The 22,243-nt window shown below is 26.9% G+C and overlaps 1 protein-coding gene across 1 annotated transcript; it reads right to left on the bottom strand.

Moving 5' to 3' along the window:
- Nucleotides 1–6,379: 6,379 nt before the first annotated feature.
- LOC111028361 (fatty acid synthase-like) lies at nucleotides 6,380–21,938 on the bottom strand. The gene is made up of 34 exons (XM_022306982.1): nucleotides 21,847–21,938; nucleotides 19,205–19,365; nucleotides 17,991–18,314; nucleotides 17,725–17,925; nucleotides 17,203–17,441; nucleotides 16,204–16,437; nucleotides 15,909–16,112; nucleotides 15,688–15,822; nucleotides 15,356–15,586; nucleotides 15,104–15,293; nucleotides 14,812–15,041; nucleotides 14,441–14,745; nucleotides 14,113–14,260; nucleotides 13,871–13,981; nucleotides 13,670–13,778; nucleotides 13,160–13,594; nucleotides 12,908–13,068; nucleotides 11,737–11,901; nucleotides 11,427–11,660; nucleotides 11,177–11,370; nucleotides 10,900–11,100; nucleotides 10,760–10,829; nucleotides 10,523–10,696; nucleotides 10,283–10,462; nucleotides 10,018–10,216; nucleotides 9,704–9,896; nucleotides 9,496–9,638; nucleotides 9,308–9,416; nucleotides 9,088–9,226; nucleotides 8,718–9,000; nucleotides 7,557–7,840; nucleotides 7,261–7,488; nucleotides 6,707–6,931; nucleotides 6,380–6,623 (listed from the first exon to the last, which is right to left on the bottom strand). The coding sequence occupies exons 2-34, from the start codon at nucleotides 19,341–19,343 to the stop codon at nucleotides 6,432–6,434; spliced, it is 6,609 nt and encodes a 2,202-aa protein (XP_022162674.1). The 5' UTR covers nucleotides 19,344–19,365; nucleotides 21,847–21,938; the 3' UTR covers nucleotides 6,380–6,431.
- Nucleotides 21,939–22,243: the final 305 nt, after the last annotated feature.

The raw sequence follows: 22,243 nt of genomic DNA, 5'->3' as shown, positions 1-22,243 counted from the left end.
TGATACAAGATACACCACTCGTGTGACGACCAGGAATTTTGTGTGGGGGGATGGGGCTACAGCCTCATACTCCTTAGCCCCTCTGGCTACGCCCCTTAGTCATCTCATAAAGTATAGCAGATACATTTTCAATTGTCATAAATACTGCAAAACATACCAAGTTTTAAAATAAATCCAATGTGTTGTCAAATTTTGAATTTATTTTATAAAAAACATATCTACGTAATCAAAGTATATGATGCATTTATGCTTAATTTACCATCAAATACATTTGTTTGATGTCTATAGGTAACTTGTATAAAACTATGAAATATTGATTAATTTAATAAATTCTAACAGATGTTATGCTATAAGTATATTCTAAGGATGATAAAATAATTACCTCTGTATGAAAAATTTTACTTGATACTATTCATCATAAGAATTAATAATTATATATTTTTTAAACTTTTATATATCCTTTTGGTTTTATTATTTTACATGTGCATACATACCTATTTAAATTTTAATGATTTAACTTTTCTGTTACCTTAGTAGGTATATCAAAACGACTTTTGTAATTGTAATTTATTTTCGTAGTAAAGAAATAATTGTTAATAAAATATTCATGTTTTTTCAATGTTATGCTTATGACATATGAGTAGTTTTTATCGTTAATATCTTACACACGAGAACTTCACCTTATAAATTTAAATATCGAAAAAACCGACAAGCAAACCGAGATAATATATTTTTTGCTTTAAATCAAACTATAGATTGATTTATTTTAATATTTAAATTAATATTGACATCTTTTAGTATTAAGTTTACATTGTAATAAAATGTCCATCTTCAATTAATTTAAATGTACTTTTTTATTTATAATTGTTGAGCTATATTAGTGTTTACTTAAAGCTATAAAAAAAAATGGCCATCTCAATCAAAAAAAAAAAATATGAATGGAAACATTGGAGACATTTTATTCAGTTTTTTTCTTAAAGCAAAAATTGTATTACAAATTTTCATAAAAATATTTTTTTTTGTTTTGGTATTTGTTCAATAATTAATATCGTATATAAAAACAAATTTATAATGTTATTATTTATTTGTAAAAATACGAAATATGTTATCAGCATATAATATTTATAATAATGCTTTTTTTCTCAATAAAATGCCTTACAGGAAAAACTCTCACGTACCGTAGAGTGATCAGATTTTGATATTTTTTTTTTTTGATAGAGAAACATTTTTACAAGGCTCATTGTATTTGGATTTTCAAAATTATATTCCTAAACAATATAATACGATTTTGAATACGACTAATTTTCACAAGCTTTTTTTTTTATTATGTTTGTTGTATGCACCGAAATTAATAATCAAAGTCCGATGAGCTGTGTAAAAAATTACCCTATTTCTAATGAAAAGAAAATTAATCAGATCAGACCACTCTGCAGTGCCTGAGAGTTTTCCTAGAAAAGCATGTTTTGATCCAAAAATCACGCTTTTCATTTTTGGTGGGCGATGCTGTTTACATGTGTGAGTGTGCAGCGCATGTATAGATAGCCCCCCAGCATACAATCACACTTACACTAATCATTGACAACTAACACAAATGCCATGGGCGGCAGCAAAAGAATTGCATATTGCCTAAATACTGCCCCTTAATAAAGACACGAGCAGACCACTATTATTAGAGTTTTTATCATAGATACCCACATAATACAATTAAGAGATTAAGAAACTTGTATTAAACAAATATAGGTACTCACTTAAAACATATTTTAAAGTGACGTAACACACGGTAAATAGTAGAGGTACTTAAAGTAATATTATAAACATTAAAGTCATCGTAAAAATATTTACGTAAATACTTTTTACTGTGCATTTATTGAACACATTGGGGTTAATAATAATTTGTCTAATGGAAACTGGAGCTTCTAATTGACAAATGCCTAAATTTTCTAATAATGGAAACTCTAGTAAGCCATTTAAAAAATAAATCCAATCGTTTTCCCATTTTACTGAACCTTGGATATTATTTTTATAAACATCAAAATGTATGATACTTTTGAAGTTGTCTCCTAAATTGTACCCATTATTTTTCAAAACTACATATAGTTACCTAACCTTGGAAATAGTCGGATTTTTTATCAAAAATGTTCAAGCTTTCTGGTTTAAAATTTAAACTCAAGTTGTTTATAAAACTTATGTGACCAGAAAAAATGACTTCATCATTAAGACTAATTTCAAATAAACCAGATCCCCATTGTATCATAATATAAAATTCTGCCAAATCTGAAAAATTAGAAATTCTCTTTTGTATGAGTATGAGAATTTCATGTTTTTTTTTTTACTCGTACATCACGAATGTTTACTAGTTGGATGAATTTTGTCATTATTTTTGAATTGTATGTTATAGAATTGTACAGGCTCTTCGGAAATATTTTTGGATAACATTTCCACATACATTTCCCAAACATTTATCTAATTACAACATATTTTTATATTATTTGAATAGTTAAATTCATATAAAAATAAAATATATTATTTAAATAATTATTTTGAATTTAGTTACCAAAACGTATGAAAATGGTATGATATGATAGCCACGAATTCGATATTCCATCAAATAAATATCATCGTTTAGTAATATCGAGTTTTCTTTCTCTCCATGGGAAAAATGTTCCTAATAACAGATATTAATAGTTCATTGTCAAATATTACTCAAATACATATTTAAATCAGAAGTGGTTATAAAGCTAGTGTTATATGATTATTCTACTAAGATTAATACATATTTAAATCAGAAGTGGCTATAAAGCTAGTGTTATATGATTATTCTACTAAGATTATAACTAAATTTGTATTTATTCCGAAGAACAAAGTATCCAATTATGAAATTCAACAAAAATGGATTACACGTTGTCAACATTTTAACTTGTTCATATTCTGTCAGTTTAGATGTAAGAATAAAAACTGGAAAGTTTATTTTTAGTGTTTCCAAAACTTAAATTAAAACTTGATATTGCTTAAAAAAATACATTTATGAAAAAACCATTTTGAATTAAGTTGTTCATAAATCTTTAAATTTGTGATACAGCTGTATTTGTTCCATACAAATCTGATGGACTTAAGCAAGCATCTATTACCGCTTCGATTGATCTTTCTAAACAAATTCTTGTTAATGGATCCATATTTTCAGCAAGTTATGTCATAATGATCGATTGTGGAATGATAATACACAAGCAAACACAAATGCAATACAAATACCAACATGTTCAGTGGGCCCCATTATCTTCTCGGAGAATAAAAAATAAAAATAAATATGAGTATATAACTTTAGGGGTAATGGAGAGATGAAGTTGAAAAATATATATACTGCTTATATACAATTATCGAGAGTGTGTTTTAAATTGTTGGTATAGGTCCAATGTAGATTTATGGAAAATAACTTAAATACAATAAAAAATGTATGTTATTCAATATATTGGTATAGATACTTTTTTAGCGGTGCATTTCATTCCAAACCAAATATATTTAACAAATTAGTTATTAGTCACGTAGTAACATGTATAATCGGTCCATAATTTATTAATTTTTATTATTGAATTCTGGTTGTAGGTACTAGGTAGTGCCTTTTAAACATTTTTCCGTAATGGTATTGGATCAGTTAAAGCTGAATATTTAATGATAATTTAATATACATGTATTATATTGTTTCATTATTGATCCATAATATGTGCTTCATACAACAAATGTAACGGAAATGATAAATGCCACGTTGACATAATATAATATTCTTGTATTTAACCTATTCAATGTATTAGCATTAAGGGTCATTAATAGTGTTCAATGTGATTGTGTTAATATAATTGTATGAATATCTCGGTTTTTTTAATTTGATTGGCCAATACATTCATTAGTATTGGCCTTAAGAACACCTTAAAACATTTAATAGTTAAGATGATATCCCTCTAATAATAGATGTTTGATCAATTTTACTCCAAACATCTCATTTGATTTTAAACCATTAATGAACATTTCAAACTTATACAGATAGCTTAAATCATTACCTGGTTGTATATTACGAACAACGTAATAACGTAGCAACGTCGATATATACCTATATCGTACTAAGTGTAAATACCGAAACTATACTGTTGAATTAATTTCAACAAAATGTTTTTCGTGTTATTATTGTATGCAAACAAAATAGTTTTGAAGTTTTCTCCAATTTAGTTTGATGAAAATGTCTAAAGGTCAAAATTTAAATTATTTACTACGCATATCGGGTACGAGTATTGTTCTATTTAATCAGTAAAATGTGGGCTCAAAAATAGACATCCTAACATTCTATCATTGCATAATTTCTACCACACACATTATTTAATAAATATCGACATACATTCGAATATTCAGTTAAGAGAGACCTTGATGGTAGGTTGCTTAAAAATGAATTAATAATTAATATTGATATCCCCAATATTGTTATCTAAAAATTGACTACCTAGGTAAGATTTTTAACATGAAAACAAATGGAATGGTTTAAAATAAGTTGTTAATAATACGATTGTATGTAGATAACAATAAAAAATAGTAAAATAACAAAATAGGTAATGTTTATTGCTTTAGAAACAAGTTTAATATTAGTAACGAGCGAGTTGACGTGTTATTTGTATTTTGTACTTGGACTAACTTAACAAAAAAATAGTCTTAAAATATTAATTTGTTCCTTCTTGTCGTTTTCGATAGAATAAATGCCATCCATATATATTATGGTTATTTGAGTACCGTACAGTTTCTGGCAGTTTCTCCTGCTGATTGGCATGCCTACTTATTTAAAACACCAAACAACATAAAGCCACTCGTTTCGGCGGCACAATATTTATTTTGTTAGACAAATTAATATTTTATTTTATTGCTTGTATCTATTTTAAATAATAGTCACTGTTCAGTTTTCAAAACAATTTCGATTGTATGTTTCCATACTTTCACTCGTACATAATAAGTATGAAAGTAATAAATCATCAAATTAAAATGATTTTAGAATAAATAAATAAATAATATGATATGCATAACATCCTTCAAATTTCAAGACTGAACACCAATAGGCAATAACTACAATGTATCGGAATTTCTTTAATACAGTATAACTTATAATATTCAATATTTCATCGTTTTTTTTTCTGGTCGAGAAATTTAAAAATGTAAAGTATTTCAACAACTAACATTTTTGCTTAAAAGTATTTAAATTGTTTAGTGATGTTTAAGCTTAGAAATAAAGTGGGTAACAGAGTATTGGGATATTTAAGTATAATATGACAGGTGAATCCATATATTATATTTGGTGATCATGAATAAATATGATCAGACACAGTGTACCTGTGGATTAAATAATATACTGTCTATAAGTTGAATAATATATAGGTAGGTACCTAATGAATTTCATCGCAGCCATTTAAGTTTAAATAATCTAAATATATCATGAAACCAAACAGAGTATTGAATAAAATATGTTTTTTCTAAGTCATAATTAAAACTCAAAATGACATCATTATTGTTTTTGAAAAAAATAAGTCGCACAAAAATTAAAAATATAATTACAAATAAAAATATTGAAATATGTTTTTAATTCAGCTGGGAAACTATGTGCAATAGCCAAGATATAGTAATTAGTAATCATGTGTTAGACACTTTAGAAACATATTCATTAAAAAACATTTTTTGATAAGAACAAACACGATGAAGGATCGACGATCGCACGATGTACAAGTTGATTTTAGATATCTTATACTTCTGTGTATAATACTCGCCACTCGGAATAATTGGAAGACTGTGTTATTCTTACTACATTACGTATTCAATTATTTAAAAAGTATTGTTTAAAATTGGGTTTTATGTGGCCTTGAATGTATTTTATTTTATTTATAATAACTTACACAACATTTGAGTTGGTTAAAAATGATATATATTTCACTTTTCACTTTTCAGGACTGTGTGAAGCGTGAAACGAGTGAAATTGTAATATTATTAGATTCATAAAATATGATGTATTTACTATATGTTTTAAATAATAATCACTATTCAGTGACAATTTTGATTCTATGTTTACATGATATATTTATACTATAGTCTATAATTATGAAAGTAATAAATCATCAAAAAAAAAAACGATTTTTAATATTTTAAGGTCAAATAAATATTTTAAAAATGATTTTAGAATAAATGAACTGCCCCACAATTATTATCTTTCACCAATGCAAATCATCATAATCACTCTTCTAAAACATTGTTGAATATGAGAAACACTGTAAACTTGTTATTTGTGCCAAAAATAAATAATCAAATTCATTTTGAGTTATGAAAGACTTTAATCACATTATTATTTCCAATTACAATTTCAACATTTATATAAAACAGAAAACCAATTACAATATCTTAATTATTTTTATCTACGTATTTTTTAAGTATTTTTGTGAATAAAAGTAAAAATTTTTGTATTTATCGGACAGTGGCAATTCCACACCGATTGGATGTGAATGAACAATGCTATTATTAATGATTTCAATCATTTTCTCGTCTACCATCATGTGTTTATAATCCATTCCAGAAATTATATGTACAAACGGTGTGTTGACACAATACTAGGGAAAAAAACAAAACAAATTATAAATATTGGACCACCGAGTTTTCCCTTAGTTTATTAAATGCCCTCAATCAAACTTACATCTTTTAAGTTGGTGCTATTGAATTTAGATGTTCTTTCGTATCTAAATATTACAACTTTCGATTGTATTTTATTCGAAAGTGGCTTGGTCTCAAGTAATGCTTGTAACCTAGAGCGAATAGTATTTAAAGCTTTTTGTGTTTTTTCTTCAAATTGTTTTTGATAAGCAGACATATTTGTCAACTGAAGTTCTTCGTCACATGTTTGTTTTGTATGTTTAGATAACTATATTATAAACCATGAAAAAACAAATTAATGTTACCTACTGATATTCAATAAAAGTAAATTAAATATTAAAACATACCATACATAGCAATATAAATCTGTTAAATAAATAATTAAAATTCATTGCAAAAGCAGCTCTAATATTTATAAAATAATTTTTTAACGTGATTATATAATATTATCTACAATCTATATTAAATTACTTCTTTCATGCACATTAAATATATATTATATATATACGTTATTTAAGAATATCAGATTAACTATTTAAAAAATATTTTGGACAAAAAATGCAGAATTATGAGAAATAACTTTATTTTTATATTTACCTCACTTGATAATGAACCATATACCGAGGTGAGTTTTTTAGTAATATAACCATCAGAGAGAAAATGTTTCGCACATTCAGCCAATATTTCTGGATCGCCTTCTAATAATGTCACTGTAGTCAATGTCCCTTCCGCTTCTAATATTTGAGCCATTTTAAGAGCAATGGTTCCGCCCCAAGATTCACCAATTAGAGATACATATTTTTGATTCGTAATGTTTTTTAGTTTCTGTGTTTGAATAAAAAATAAATCAATTTAGTTATATTTAGACATTTCAGTACTTTTATACCACTTACATTTACTAAGATCTGTGATATTTTATCAATCGAGTCGATATCTTCTGGCAATTTAGCTTCAAAAACTGGGTAACTCAATTTTTCATAGAACGTTCTTATTAGTTTTGGTTTAAATCCCGGTATTAAGAACACAGGTAATACAGATTTTAGTTGTGATAATCTAGGACTTCTTGTTGAGACTTCAACAAATTCTGCTTCCTGAGTTTGTTTATCACTAAGACTATGTAACTCATCACTTGATTCAGGTAAAATATTTGTGATAATATTATTGATTTGTTGATGGCCTAATAAAAAAAAAATATAAGCAATTGAGTTGAATCTTAAAAGTTATCAAATTATAAAAATAATTAAGTAATTAATAAATTAAAAATTATTTATGCATAGTTAATACTCAGGTATTAGGCAACTTATTTAATTTAAGATAATTGTATTCCCAATACCATGATCTAATTTTTTTTTATTACCTAATCAAACATTTGGGAATTGATTTTAGGGGCCTGCTACTTTATAAAAAAATATGTTTCTGTAATTCACAAGTTCAAAACAAATTTTAAATAATAAAATAAAAAATATTCAAAAAACGAATTATTACTTATTAGTAATGATGAATTCATAATAAATTGAATATGATAAAAATCTTATTAGGTTGATAAATTAGTTGAAGTTGGAGTTGTAAACAATGTAGTTTGATGTAGTACATGGTACTCATATTAATGAAATACATTAATTTATATTCCTGAATAATTAATATTATTAACATATTAAAATATTAATTGATATTAGTTTGTACTTACTCGCATGAGATAACAATGCTTTATATTTGTGTATAAATATTTAAAATATAGTAGATTGCTTCTATGGTTTTTAGTGACTTAGTATATTTGTTTGAATAATTTATAGTACCTAATATTATATTTTATTGTGACATGGTCATTTTGATATCCTTATTACTTATTTAATTTTAATTTCAATTCTTAAAAGAACAAAATCATAAAATTATATATGACCATAAAAAATAGGTAGGTTATAAAAATTGTTTTGCAGTGAGGTCAGTTTAAGTTTGAGTGTTGAGTGGGGCTCACCAAAATGTCTATAGTGTACCGGGGCCCGCAATGTATCTTAAGCTCGCCTTTTTTGTGTATCATAATAAAATTGTATTACCCTCAGATTTAAGAGAACCGGCTTCAGAGCACACGAATGAAGATGACTCTGCTGCATATGATTTATTTAACAAAATATCCAAGGAAGGCAATATTTTGGCAATATTTGTCGGTGACGAAGAAATGCCATCCCAAGAAATATTTAAAGCGTTAAACCCAATTGATTTGAGCTCAGCACAAATAGAACTTCCGTTACATAATATACATACGAATGAAGTCGTTAATGTTTTGTTCACATGTTTTTCCAAAGCATATCGGAGATTATTAATTTTATTAATATCAATCTATGGCAAAACAAATATATATTCATGAGCAATTAAATTCTAAATGTATACGCACTTATTGATGCTTATTGGATAATTTTACAGTACCTGGTTGACTACAAAAATTGCATCTATAACTTTAAGATTTGTCAAATAATTTAACCAATTAAGCGATTCCTCTTTTGATTTTAAATGCAAATCTGATTCAATTTGTACAGATACGTTTCGAGAGATAAGTCTATCAAATCTATTTTGAAAAATATAACCATACAGAGTATCGTGCATTTAACGGAAATATGCAATAATAATCATAAAAGTATTTACGAACCTTCTGCAAACAGTTGAAGACATTAAACACCTTTTAACTAAAACTACAATTTTTTGAGCACCTCGGTCGACCAACCATTCAGCGAGGTCTAGCCAATCTCCTTTATTTCCTGCAATTTTAAATTAAAGCACATTTTGATAAATGAATTGGATAAATTGAACGAGGCTAACGAGGAAAATAATATTTACCAACTATAAGGTAAATTTTATCAGGATGACATTCATACATATTACTTTCTACTTTTTTCTTTAACTTAGAACCCTCGTCATTATTGATATTATCGTTTAATGACAACACGACCTTTTCAGGCATGGGCAGTGTAGCGTTAGTTCTAAATTAAACACGAATCAATCAAAATATTATATAGCAAACTTAAATTTAATAATAGTTATTTACCTCATTGTGTCAAAAATGTTACCACCACTAAGCGATGGAGTTATAACATAGCTACGTAAAGGTTTAACCACGCCTTCATTTAATCCATCCATGAATGCTTGCTGTACAATTTGTTTGTTGAGATCACTTTCGTTTAACAACTTGTCTGAACTAACAGCGAATAACGCAATGTTTCGCAAAAATAATCGCATACCTTTGAAATCATAACATGGAATTTTAAAAACTTTATAATTTATAAAGCGAATTTAACGGTTAAAATATAATATATAATATATTATTGTATTGTATTCTGTTCAATATTATTGTAAGTTTACCTAAATGTCCTTGATTCTTCATATCTGATTTTGAGAAATGGAACAATTTTCCAGACATAGCTAATGTACGAAATGCAGCTTGGAATGCATTACCATTCAAAAAGTTCAATATAATATCTATACCTTTTGACTTGGTTATTATTTTTAGTTGAACATCGAAATTGTCGTTTGTGTTTATAAGTATTTTTGACCGCGATAGCTGTAATTCAAATATAAATTAGTTTGATAATTTTGTTGGTCATCATTATTGGCAATAACTTAATACCTCTGGGAAGATTCCAGAAAGTTGTTCTGCTTGATGGTCCGAGTCTACAATAGCGTAAGTTTCACACTTAATGCCTAAGCTTATCGCAATCGCAGCTTGACCTATGGGGTGCAAACCCGAGGTTACTAAAACAGTATTATTCTTTTGAAGTTTACATAAGATGTTAAACACATAATAGCTCTGAAACACAGAAAAAAAATGTAATTTAGTTTGCTGTTAATCGATTCAAAGTCTAATCACCATGGCGTAAGCCAGTGGAACAGTGGTTGCTTCTTCTAGTGACCATGTCGATGGTACAGGCCATGATAATAATGGGTCATAAATTAACTGAGAAGGCATTTCTTTGGGTGAAGTGATTCCCATAATAGTTTTATTATCAACAAGCCTCGAGTATTCCAAAGGTCCAAATTTGTTCTAATAAATAAATGAAATATTACATTTTTTATATATATTTAATTCTCAATATAAAATAATTACTTCTGTGTTTTCTTCAACAACTAAATCTTTGAAATTTAACCCTAGATATTTTACTGCCAATTTATTTTTACTGAAATAATGTAACATGGTATACAAAAATTAATTTATGATTAAAACATTTTTATTTAAATTTAACTTACTTATTTGCAATGAAATTTTTGAAGACTAGATTATTGTTGACCTTTACATCATCTTTTAAATCTTTAAGAACAATTCGTTTATAAGAACCCCAACCCCCATTTTTATAAATATTTACTATTAAATCTTTTGATAGTTGATCTATGTAGAATGACTTATTGGAGTCAAAATCTGGTGCTTTGGAATCCAAAATAAACACGAATCTATCAAAAATATATTTTAATTTTAAGTGTTTTTAAAATGGAACCAATTGTTCTTAAGTTCTGTAAGTGTATTTACCTCAATTTCTTTGATTTATACTTATGTAACATTTCTTTAACATAAGTGGTGATGCCTTCTAACGGTGCAGACCTTGAAATTAAATAGATCATGCCTTTTGATGAATTATATGTATCCAATGCTTTCCAAATGCTCGAATCGTATACATCATTTGTTGGTTTTATGGATATTATATTCGTGTTTACATTTATCACCTAAAAATAATAATGGTTATAGCAATTATTCAATAAGTGAAAAGTATTAAATTAACCTTTTTCATCAATCCTAAACAGATGTTATTGTCAAATTGTTGTTGTATGATTATTTTCCAATCTTTGAGGTCTTTTAGCTTTGTTTTTGAACATACTAAAATGTAACTACATTTTATATTAACTAAAGCTCTCATTGTATCTTGCAAGTAATTAACGTTAGTCACTGTGATCAATTTTCTAGATTCATCATTTTCTGGTTCTTTTTCAACGTCTTTCCATTTAATTGTCTCATTCTAACAGATAGATATTATTATGATTTTAATAATGTATTTATTTTCAAATAATATTCATCAAAATAATTGCACTTACATTCATTGATGGTTGACTTTCAAAGATTTCTTTGATTGTTTTTGTACATAATTTAGATATTTGATCGTCAAAATGGTACGGAGCACATAAAATTAGTTTTTCAGAAGTTTTATCGAAATGATCTGTTATTATATCCATAGAGTAGTAGATGAATTGGTTAATATTCTAAAAGTAAAAAAAGTAGTATTTAGTGCAATGTTTATAATTATAAATGTTAGTTATGTACCTATTCATTATGTTATGTTTAAAATTTAAATGTTTAATATTCACAACTATATGGTAGCACAAAATGGAACAATATGAATGATTCAGCATTAAAAAACCTTGAAACTAAATTTTTTAAAAATCACCCAAAATTTAAAATAAAAATAAATCAGCATCAACGAAGTATTAATATATTCGTATGATATATTTATATATTTGTATAAATTTCAAAATCAAACAAACAATTAATTTTTGGAAATACGATGAAAAATAAAAAACCTTGTACTAGAAAAAAGCTTGTTGTCCATAATTTTTCGATTGTTTGTCCTCAGGTACTCATTTATTGAAAGTATAAAAAAAAAATCAAAAATTACTTTTCAGAATAATTAATTACATATAATAATTATATCTACTGGAAAGTAGGCACCCAAACGTGTGCCAATTTGATCAAGTTTTCCAATCAAAAAGTAGTTTACAAAAAATAGAATAAATAAAGAAACATCATTGTAGAATTACTGTAACTACTTTGTTCTGCTCAGAATCTCTAAAATATGTATAGGACTTTGGTTCTTATCAAACATAATATATGCGAGTTTTTATCTTTTTTTACAGTTATGCGTTCGATTATCCTGTACCTATCCACATTATTTTAATGTGCCAGCGCAAATAATTAGTGTGTAGGAAACAATAAACATACACTCTAATTATTTGAATCGTTTCCTGGAACAAAGTATACATGGCTCTGCATGAAATTATAGTTTTATTTTATGGTTTATTCTTGTACTATTTATCTAATATTATTTTTAGAGTATATTGTACTTCAAAATGTATCTGTAAAACTTGCATATTCTATATTTCAATAATTCACATTTATATGATGATTAAGTAGTTAATACATCATGTGTTTCATACTAAATATATATTAATTTACGTTTACATTTTTGTAGGTAGTTAAATAAAATATTACTTTGCATTGTGAGAGGTTGAATTGAATAAATATCTCTTCTTGTAAATTGACTACTGCAGAATTAGTTATTGGCAATGCTAAATGCCCATTTTTTACACCCTTTATTTTTATTCCATCACATGTTATTTCTTTAGTTGCAGTGTTGTAATTTACACATACATCTGAAAACAAAAGTATAGTTGCCAAATAAGGATTGACAGTACATTTTAGTTAATACAAATTCTTAATCATTATGTGTGATGTAGATATTACCTTTTTCGGTATTTTCATTGAATATCGTTGGGTTTATACTAATTTGTCTAATGGAAATTGGAGTTTCTATTGGACATGTACCTAAATTTTCTAATATAGGAAATTTAAATAAACCATCAAAAAAGTAAATCCAATCATTTTTCCATTTTATATTTCCTTGGATATAATTTTTATAAATATCAAATTTGGTTATATTTTTGAAATTTTCTCCTAGGTTGAATCCATTGTTTTCAAAAACTGCATACATTTCTTCTCCCAGTATACATTCTTGGAATTCATCAGATATTATATCTAATGCTATGGTTTTTTCTGTTTTTGTATTTAAATGTACATTGTCCAAGAAACTTATTTGACCAGAAAAAATGACCTCATCATTTAAATTGTATTCAAAATAACCAGATCCCCACTGAATCATTATATTACCTTCAGCTGCATCTGTAAGATTAAAATATCACGTTGTTACAATAGACAAAATTGAAATTAAATATTTAAGCTGGTATCAATATTTACTATTTGGATGAACTTTAATATTATTTTTAAAACATAGATTATCGAACTGAACAGATTCTTCGGAAAACGTTTTAGCATTAATTTCAACAAACATTTCCCAAACATTTATCTAAACATACCATCATTTAATTATATGAAAATTACTAGTAAAGAATTGGTCAAAATAAATATATAAAATACTCATGGTATCAATATACTTACCAGCATATAAGAAAATGGTATAATATGGTCACCATGAATTTGGTACTCAGTTAGATGATTACTGTCATTAATAAGTATTGATGTTGTTTTTTCACCGAAGAATCCATGTAACTAATAGTAAAGTAAAATATATTAAATAAATATTTAAAAAACAAAACTAATAACAACAGCCTATTAGAAATACAATAAAATAATAATATTATTCAGGTATGTACAAATTTGAATGAATGTGTAAATATTACTTGTGAATTTGTAGTTACAACAGGTGTCCATTGCTCATTATGGTCCCAAAAAGGCAAACTTTGAATACAAGGAGTACCTCGACTAACAGGAAATGTTACATCTGGATAAATATTTTTGATTTTTGGATTAACTCCATTTACATACATTCTAAAATAATATACGATATACCAGTAAATTAATACCATATAATACAGTGTGTCAGTGTCAGCGAATTTAGGAACATGGTGCCCCAGCAAACAATATTATATTAAAATAAAATACTGTTGACTTGACATATAATGTAAATTGTGTAAAGGAAAATCATAAAGAAAACGATCGATGACTTACTTTCCTATAGAAGTAAGTAGAAATCGAATTGAATCTCCAAACATCCTCTTTGTTAAAGGTATATTGGCCACTGTTTCAGGTAATGCTTCTTTTAAAATTGCTTGGAGGAGACCATGAGGAGCAATTTCAATTACAATGGCGTCACTAGGTATGTGTTTTAGAACGTCTTCGAATAACACACTACTCAATAGATTGTTTGTATGATATTCTGGCGATGAATATTTTGCAAGGTCGGACTCCCATTCTGTTTCCGGCAATGAACTACTAATCCATTTCGAAGACCTTTCTTTTGGTATTTGTATTACCTTTAAAAAAATAATATTCTCATTGTATACATTAAAATAATATACTCATTTAATTTTTGAACAAACTTCTTTCAAATATTTAAGTAGAGTCGGGCCAGCGGATTGAATATATCTACTGTGAAATGCTATGCCACCAACGTTGACGGATTTTGCAAAGACACCTTCGGATTTTAATTGTGACACGAATGCATTGATGCTGTCAACTGGACCCGATATTGTACAGCTAGTGGAACTATTACGACAAGCGACGTCGATGTCATGAGGAAGTTTGTCTTTGATTTGGTCATGCCCAAGTCCTTATCAAAATATAAAAAAATAATAAAGTAATGCTACATTGGAGTTATATTCTGGGTATTACCGATGGCAGCCATCATTCCAGGAATAAAGTCTGTTTCTAGAGAAGCTCGACCTCTGGCGTAAGCAGCTAATATCATTTCTTCAGCTGTAAAACAACCATCTGCGTAGGCACATCCCAATTCTCCGACCGAGTGGCCTATGATCCCATCGGTTGTAATGTCTAATGCTCTCAACACTTCTACTAATCCGATCTAAAAAATATAAATATTTATACTTATCTTCCAAATATATTCAAGATTGGATCAACCCGAACCTGAACCGCAGCAATTCCGACAAACGAATTAAGAATGTTGTCAAAAAGTTTTGGATTTTGATCTGTTAGAATATTCTTGATATCAACTCCTCGTGGTTTTAGTATAATATCACATTTGTTGATAGCATCAGCGAAAATTGGAAGTTTCATAAGATCTGTGCCCATTCCTTGCCATTGTGATCCCATACCGGAGAATATAAACCATACTGGGCGTTTCTTCATATTCACATTCTATAAATGTTATTCTTATGTTATATTTTTATTGCAAAATATTAATATCATTTTATTGTATAATTAAATCACCACAATAATATTTAATATATGTGATTTACCCAAACTTCATCTATCCGTGATTCATCTATGTTTGGGAAAATAGAAAAACTTCTGAAGAAATGAGCATTGATATTTCTAGTAAATACGTCATTGGTCAACGCTAAATATTCCGGATCATTTCCGTGATATTTGATCTAATAATTTTAATCAATAAATATATATGGTTTAAGTATAAAGCTGCATATAATTGTAAATAGTTTAAACAACAAAATGTATTTACCTTTTTTACAGTCGCTCTAGCATTATCTTCATTTCGCCCAGATGCTAATATAAGTCTTGGTATATAATCTTTACTGCCTATGGGTTTGAATATCTGTTTTACTTTATTATTCCTTTTTAGAATAACATGACTAAATGAATTTAAAAAGCCAAAAGCACTGACCCCAACGATGTCACCTTTGAAAGGAGTTTTTTCTGTAACAACCTGCATGATAAAATTTTTAAAATTTATTTATTTTACGTTCCTGTTTCCATAAAATAGAAATTAAAATTATAAAGAATAACTAAAATCTTACTTGAATTTTTCCATTTTTTAACGCTGTTACACTTTTATTTGGTTCTGAGTAATTTATATTGGGTGGTATGTAACCACCTTCCAGTATAATGATGGCTTTCACAATTGACATAAAGAGACCAGAAACTTCACAATGGCCAATATTACTCTTTATGGAACCCACTTTTAATGGAATATTTCTTTGTTTTGCACAAAATACTTCTTCCATAATATTTAATTCCATAGCATCTTCACTCTATAAAATGAACCCATTATTACATTAATACATATATTCACCAATTTATTGCTAATATCATTGTTTTGAAAAAAAAACTCTATGATTTAAGTTTCTATAAGGAGTATATTCATAATTTAAAATTAATTTGAATTTCGCAATATTTATAATATGATGGTTCAATATATTGTGTATAGTAATAATTTCAAATATATTTTATAAATGACAATTCATTATAATAGAGCTAAATAAAATTAATCTAGAATTATTGTTTGATTTTTAACCATGGAGTATGATTAAATCCACCAACTAGTTTTTTCATAGTCAAATTTTGTTTAGTAAGATATTAATAATACATCACTATACACCTCAACCCCAAACGGCATGAATTTTTGTATTTAAAAAAAAAGAATATTTTTTAAGAGAATTTGGTGCTGAGCTTGGGAAAAATGACTAAAAAATCAATTTTAATTGTTTTGTACTTTTTAGCCTTATTTAAGAATTAAGGGGCTGTGGCCAATTGTCGACAATATGCGTTGGTGAAATGATTTTATTAAAAAAATTATTTCTGATAAGAAAATATTTAGATTTTACATGATATACTTTATATACTTATAACAATTACAAATGATAAATTATAACTATTATATATATTACCAAGTGAAATCAGCAATGCCAAATTCAATAAATTTATTGTAATTTTAATTGATTAATGTAATTTTCATTAATTTTAATCATCAGTTAATCATATGATAGTGATTACCAGTGACAACATAGGTGATATACCTTTATCCCTGATCCGTAAGCTTCAATGTATTCTACAGAAGCTGGATCGATATTGGCTTCTTCATAAGAATCTAATAGTAATGACTTAAAGTTGTTTCCACTGTGCTCAGTTATATGTCCTTCATGGTCTCCAAACTGTATTGATCTTACACTCAATAACGTCCCATAGGAACGTTTTGCTTCAGATGCTTTTTGAAGATACATAACAATACAAGCTTCTGATCTGTTATAGCCATCAGCTAAAAATAAAATGTGAATTTAAATTAAATATTTATTAAATTAAATTCAAACAAAATATAAATAAGATGGTTTGTGTGTATTGATAAGTAATATATATTTTTTTATTGATTAGGTAGTTAATTATACTAAATACTAATAGTTTAATTTACTATAGTTTATCCCTAATTAAATTTCAAAATAATGAACAAATTGTTTATTTTTATTGATACCTAGGCATATTGTGTGTCAGTGTGATTGTATTATATAGCTTGCCCTATTCATTTTTTGATAAAAAATATTTACCATCAGAACTGAATGATTTTGTTTGGCCACTTTGATTTATTCTATTCAATCCTTGGTATTGGAATTGTATTTCTGGTCTAAGAGCCAAATTTGTAACTCCAACAATTGCAGAAGATATGAAACCATTTTCAATCATTTTTTTGGCTTTTTCTAAAGCGTTTGACCCACAAATCCATCCTCCATCCATTGTGAAACTGGGGCCTGTATTAAAGTTATTCGTGTGTCAATTACAGTGATATTTTTAGTATAGTAAGTTTCTTATTTACCAGTTAAATTAAGAATGTATGAAACACGATTTGCTTGCATTGTTCTACTTCGTCCTAACATTGAAAAAGCAGCAGTCTTAGTCGAGTCCAATGTAAACATTTCTGTTTCACTGATAGCTGAACCCGCGAATACAGCTGTATTTGTTCCATGTAAATCTGCTGGACTAAAACCGGCATCAAAAATCGCTTCAATAGAACGTTCTATTAAGATTCTTGTCATTGCGTCCATTGCTTCAGCTAGTTTAGGATGAGCACTAAAAAACGTTGCATCAAATTTGTCAACATTTTTCAGTTTTCCAGTTCCAGAAGCAGCCCCAAGTTCGTCTATTCAACATATCATAAAAAATAAAATAAAAATAGTTAACAAAAATAATAATTTCACAATACAGAAAACAAAACTTTTGGTTATCACCTATTTAAAGCTTAAGAATTTCAGATAAGAACATAACAAAACATTATTTGTGGTTAAGCGTTTTAAATTTTTGTGTATTTTAATTTTCAAGCAAGATATGGGTATGTGAAATATTGCAAATTAAAAGTGGTCATATCTCGATTGAAAATTAAAATATTGAATTAAATCCGTTCTTAAGCACAGATAATGTTCACTCTAATATCAAAACTAACAGGCAACAGCACACAATTAAAACTATTGAACGTAAATTTGGCATGACAACAAGTCGTATGTTCGAAGCCGAAGGCCGGACTGGGTAAGGTAGAGTGCTAGAGTCCTCTTAATAAAATCAAGCAGCAATGTGTTGATCTGTAGTTTATAGAAATCAAAATGCCTGGAAAATTCGGGAAAATATCGGAAAAAACCATATTTCCCCAGAGATTCTAAAAATATGGAAAAACTAGAAAATATTAAAATAATACATTTCTAAAAACGGTTACCGGATTATTTAAAAAAAACAGGATTTTTGGGAAATTAAAAATTATATTTACGTTAAAAAATAATATTAAAATAATTTTGAGTTATGAAATTATTCATGACCGAAAGTGATAAAAATGTTCAGAGAGAATTATGATATATTAAAGGGTTTAGGTCAGTTCTAGTGAAACTACAAGATTTTATTACATAAACTGAAATAGGTAGAACAGAGCAATTTGTTTGGAATTTAGAATCAATCAAAATCTGAAGATCGACAATATTAGTTGTTTCACTATTCTTTCAGTTGTGCGATTAATTTAGGAAAAACTGAAAAGTAATTGTGTACTTGGTTTCCATCTTCTTGAATCGATTGTTATTCCATTTTTTTTGTTGAATAGCAAATCTTTTAACTCCTCCATCGTATCGGATTCAGGAAATACTCCTCCAATCCCCGATATTACAACTTCTTCTTTTTGTGCAGCCATGTTTTTTTTATTATTCACAACCCTATACAATTAATATATATAAAAAGCATATTATTCATTAAAAAAATGTAGGACATTTATAATAGTATTAAAATTAATAAATAATAATGAGTAATTACTCATTAATATAGTATAACAAAGTGTATTCAATTTCAAACACAACATTTTTGCACCCGTTAATACTTTAATGCAACTGAAACATAAAGTCCACAATTCAATTATTTCTTCTTTTTAACCCATTCAATGTTTTAGCATTAGAGTCATTATATATTTATAATAGTTTCAATTGCCTCTGCACAATATTGTACAATTCTATGGTTAATTTATTTCATAATTATTTTATTGTTTTCGTTTATTTGATAATAGTATAGTACTATATGAAACGCTTAGCTAAATAATGCTTCCTACTGATTCTAATAATTGTAATTTCCATACAAAATGTGTGATAAAAATAAATGTTGGTTTTTTAATGTATTTTAATGTAACTAAGCTCTAAGGTGGTGGTAGAAATATTCAAGTCGATTAAAAACCCATCGATATTAACTATTAATATAATTAGGTACTAGTGACTAGGGGTTGACCAAAAATGTTCAAAATATATATTAACAGTCATGATGACGTGTATTTATCATTATTATCATTATTATTATTAGTTATTTATTATTAATTACCATAGAAATTATATTCATTGAAATACAAAATATACAAATACTGTTTTTATTTTTTATTAGCTTTTAATTTTTAAATGATGTTACTCAACCATTACAACAATATTTACATTTAAAGGGAAAAACATGAAAAAGAAAATTAATTAATAATTAAATAACTAAGAAAAGAAGAAGCATATTACAAATATAGTAGCTATAATTAACATACAATACTTTTGTTATACAATAGAGAAATCAGTGATATATTTTTAATTTATGTGATACGAATTTACAATTTAGTTTTATTAATTATTACTAGTCACTGATTAGATATTAGAATGATGTTTAATTGTCTGCACTTAACTGTATAATATGCTTTTTAAGTTTTAATGTAGGTACCTATTTGGTACCTTATGCCCATATCGTTCGAATAGCATATAACTAAATTAATTATATCACGATCTTAATAATGTTATACTTTCCAGTACCTACAATATTGTATTGTAAAATGCATCAGTCAAATAAAATAACAAGAATTAAAATCTATGCTAATAATGGCTAAAAAAGTGTTAAAAATGCACGAGATTTCAATGTTTGATTCAATATGCATGATGCATTATTTTTAAAGATTATTTATATAAACAATTATTTGTGATCATGGTTAATAAACAACAGTTAATAATCTTAGTGACTTAATGTAAATCAGTTGAACTCATTTTATTATTTTTTGTGGGAATAGGTATATGCATATTTATTTTTATGAATACAGGTTAAAATTATTTTTCATAGATGTAAACTAAAGAAAAAAAATCAGTAAATAATGTTCATATTTTGAATTAAATGGTAATAAAAACGTGTTATACTGTAAAATTAATTAATTAACAACTACGCCTTAATCATAATTTGAGCATATACTTTTAATTCACAGCTAGAATTCTGTATTCATGTCAATAATTTGAAGTATACGTTTTAAGCAACTTGCGTCCCTCCTCAGTTTACCTTTTTTTATAGGACGAAAGAACTTAGTTTCTAAAACGACTAAAACCTATATATGCACAACATTATCAACACAGGTGATAAGCATAGGTGATAGGCACGTGTGCGCACATTCTAATCAATAAACTTTTTTAAAATGGTAAAATAAATACTTTCTAAATTATTACACGCTGAATTTAATGATGATATAAATATCTTAACATATTACAATTGTTAATTGTTTACTTGTAAAAAAATATTCACTACTCAAGGAAAAGTGTTTTATCAAATATTTCAAAAAGTTGAACATATCAAAATACTTTTAGAACTAGGTGCTTAAGTATCACAACTTATTGTTTTTAAAACAAATAATTCTAAATTATTCTAGATATAACTATAGAAAATATATTTATAATAGAAGAGTAAGTAAGTTTTAAATTAATCAACTAACAGGAGCGATCGTAATTCATTTTTTGAGGGCTTCGATAAAATCTTGCTAATATTCAAAGTTAAACTTTTGTTACTCACATGAACAATTTTTTAAAATAAAAATAATTAAGTAATTAATAAAAAAAATGTTAAAAACCCACAAACAATTTTGGAATGAGAATTTCTGAAAAAGTCTAACCAGAATAGTCGGTTGCCTAATCTAACTTAACCAACAACACACTCCCTTAAAATCATTTAGCACTTTTTCAAAGTTATTTGATTATTCAACATGGTAAGTAAGATTTATTATATAGTATATTTTATTTTAAAATAATAGTAAATCACTATTCAGAAACGAATTGACTGTAATTATAAATGTTGAATTATTATGTATTTTGTTTAAATATTATTTATATTCTTAACAATTTATTATACATGTATTGTAACATTACCTGCTTTTCAATTTGTTGCGAAACCGTTAACAGACGTCTGACACTTTCTGAAAATTGTACTGAATGTAGACTTCACTACAACGCAACTGTATTCATAATATCAAACATGAAACAAATTTATTTAAAATACCCTAACATCATAAAACGCATAGAGGTCAAAATTTAAATGAATATTGAATTATACATATTCTTACCTACTGGGTGCAAAAGTAGGTAATGGGTTAGTGACTCAGTAGCTAAAAAAATAAATTACAATATTATAATAACACGACAAATCCCATCATTGGTATATTTATAGTAGGCACCTATACATAAAGTGAAAACATTCATTATCATAGTGCATTAACAAGGATTTATTTTTAATTTGAATCACTCTACTGTGTGTTGAGTAGAGCTA

The sequence above is a fragment of the Myzus persicae genome, unplaced genomic scaffold (assembly GCF_001856785.1).
Source record: "Myzus persicae strain clone G006 unplaced genomic scaffold, MPER_G0061.0, whole genome shotgun sequence".
Lineage (NCBI taxonomy): Eukaryota > Metazoa > Arthropoda > Insecta > Hemiptera > Aphididae > Myzus > Myzus persicae.
Note: the sequence above shows the minus strand (reverse complement) of the source record. Positions and strands in the feature narration are given on the sequence as shown.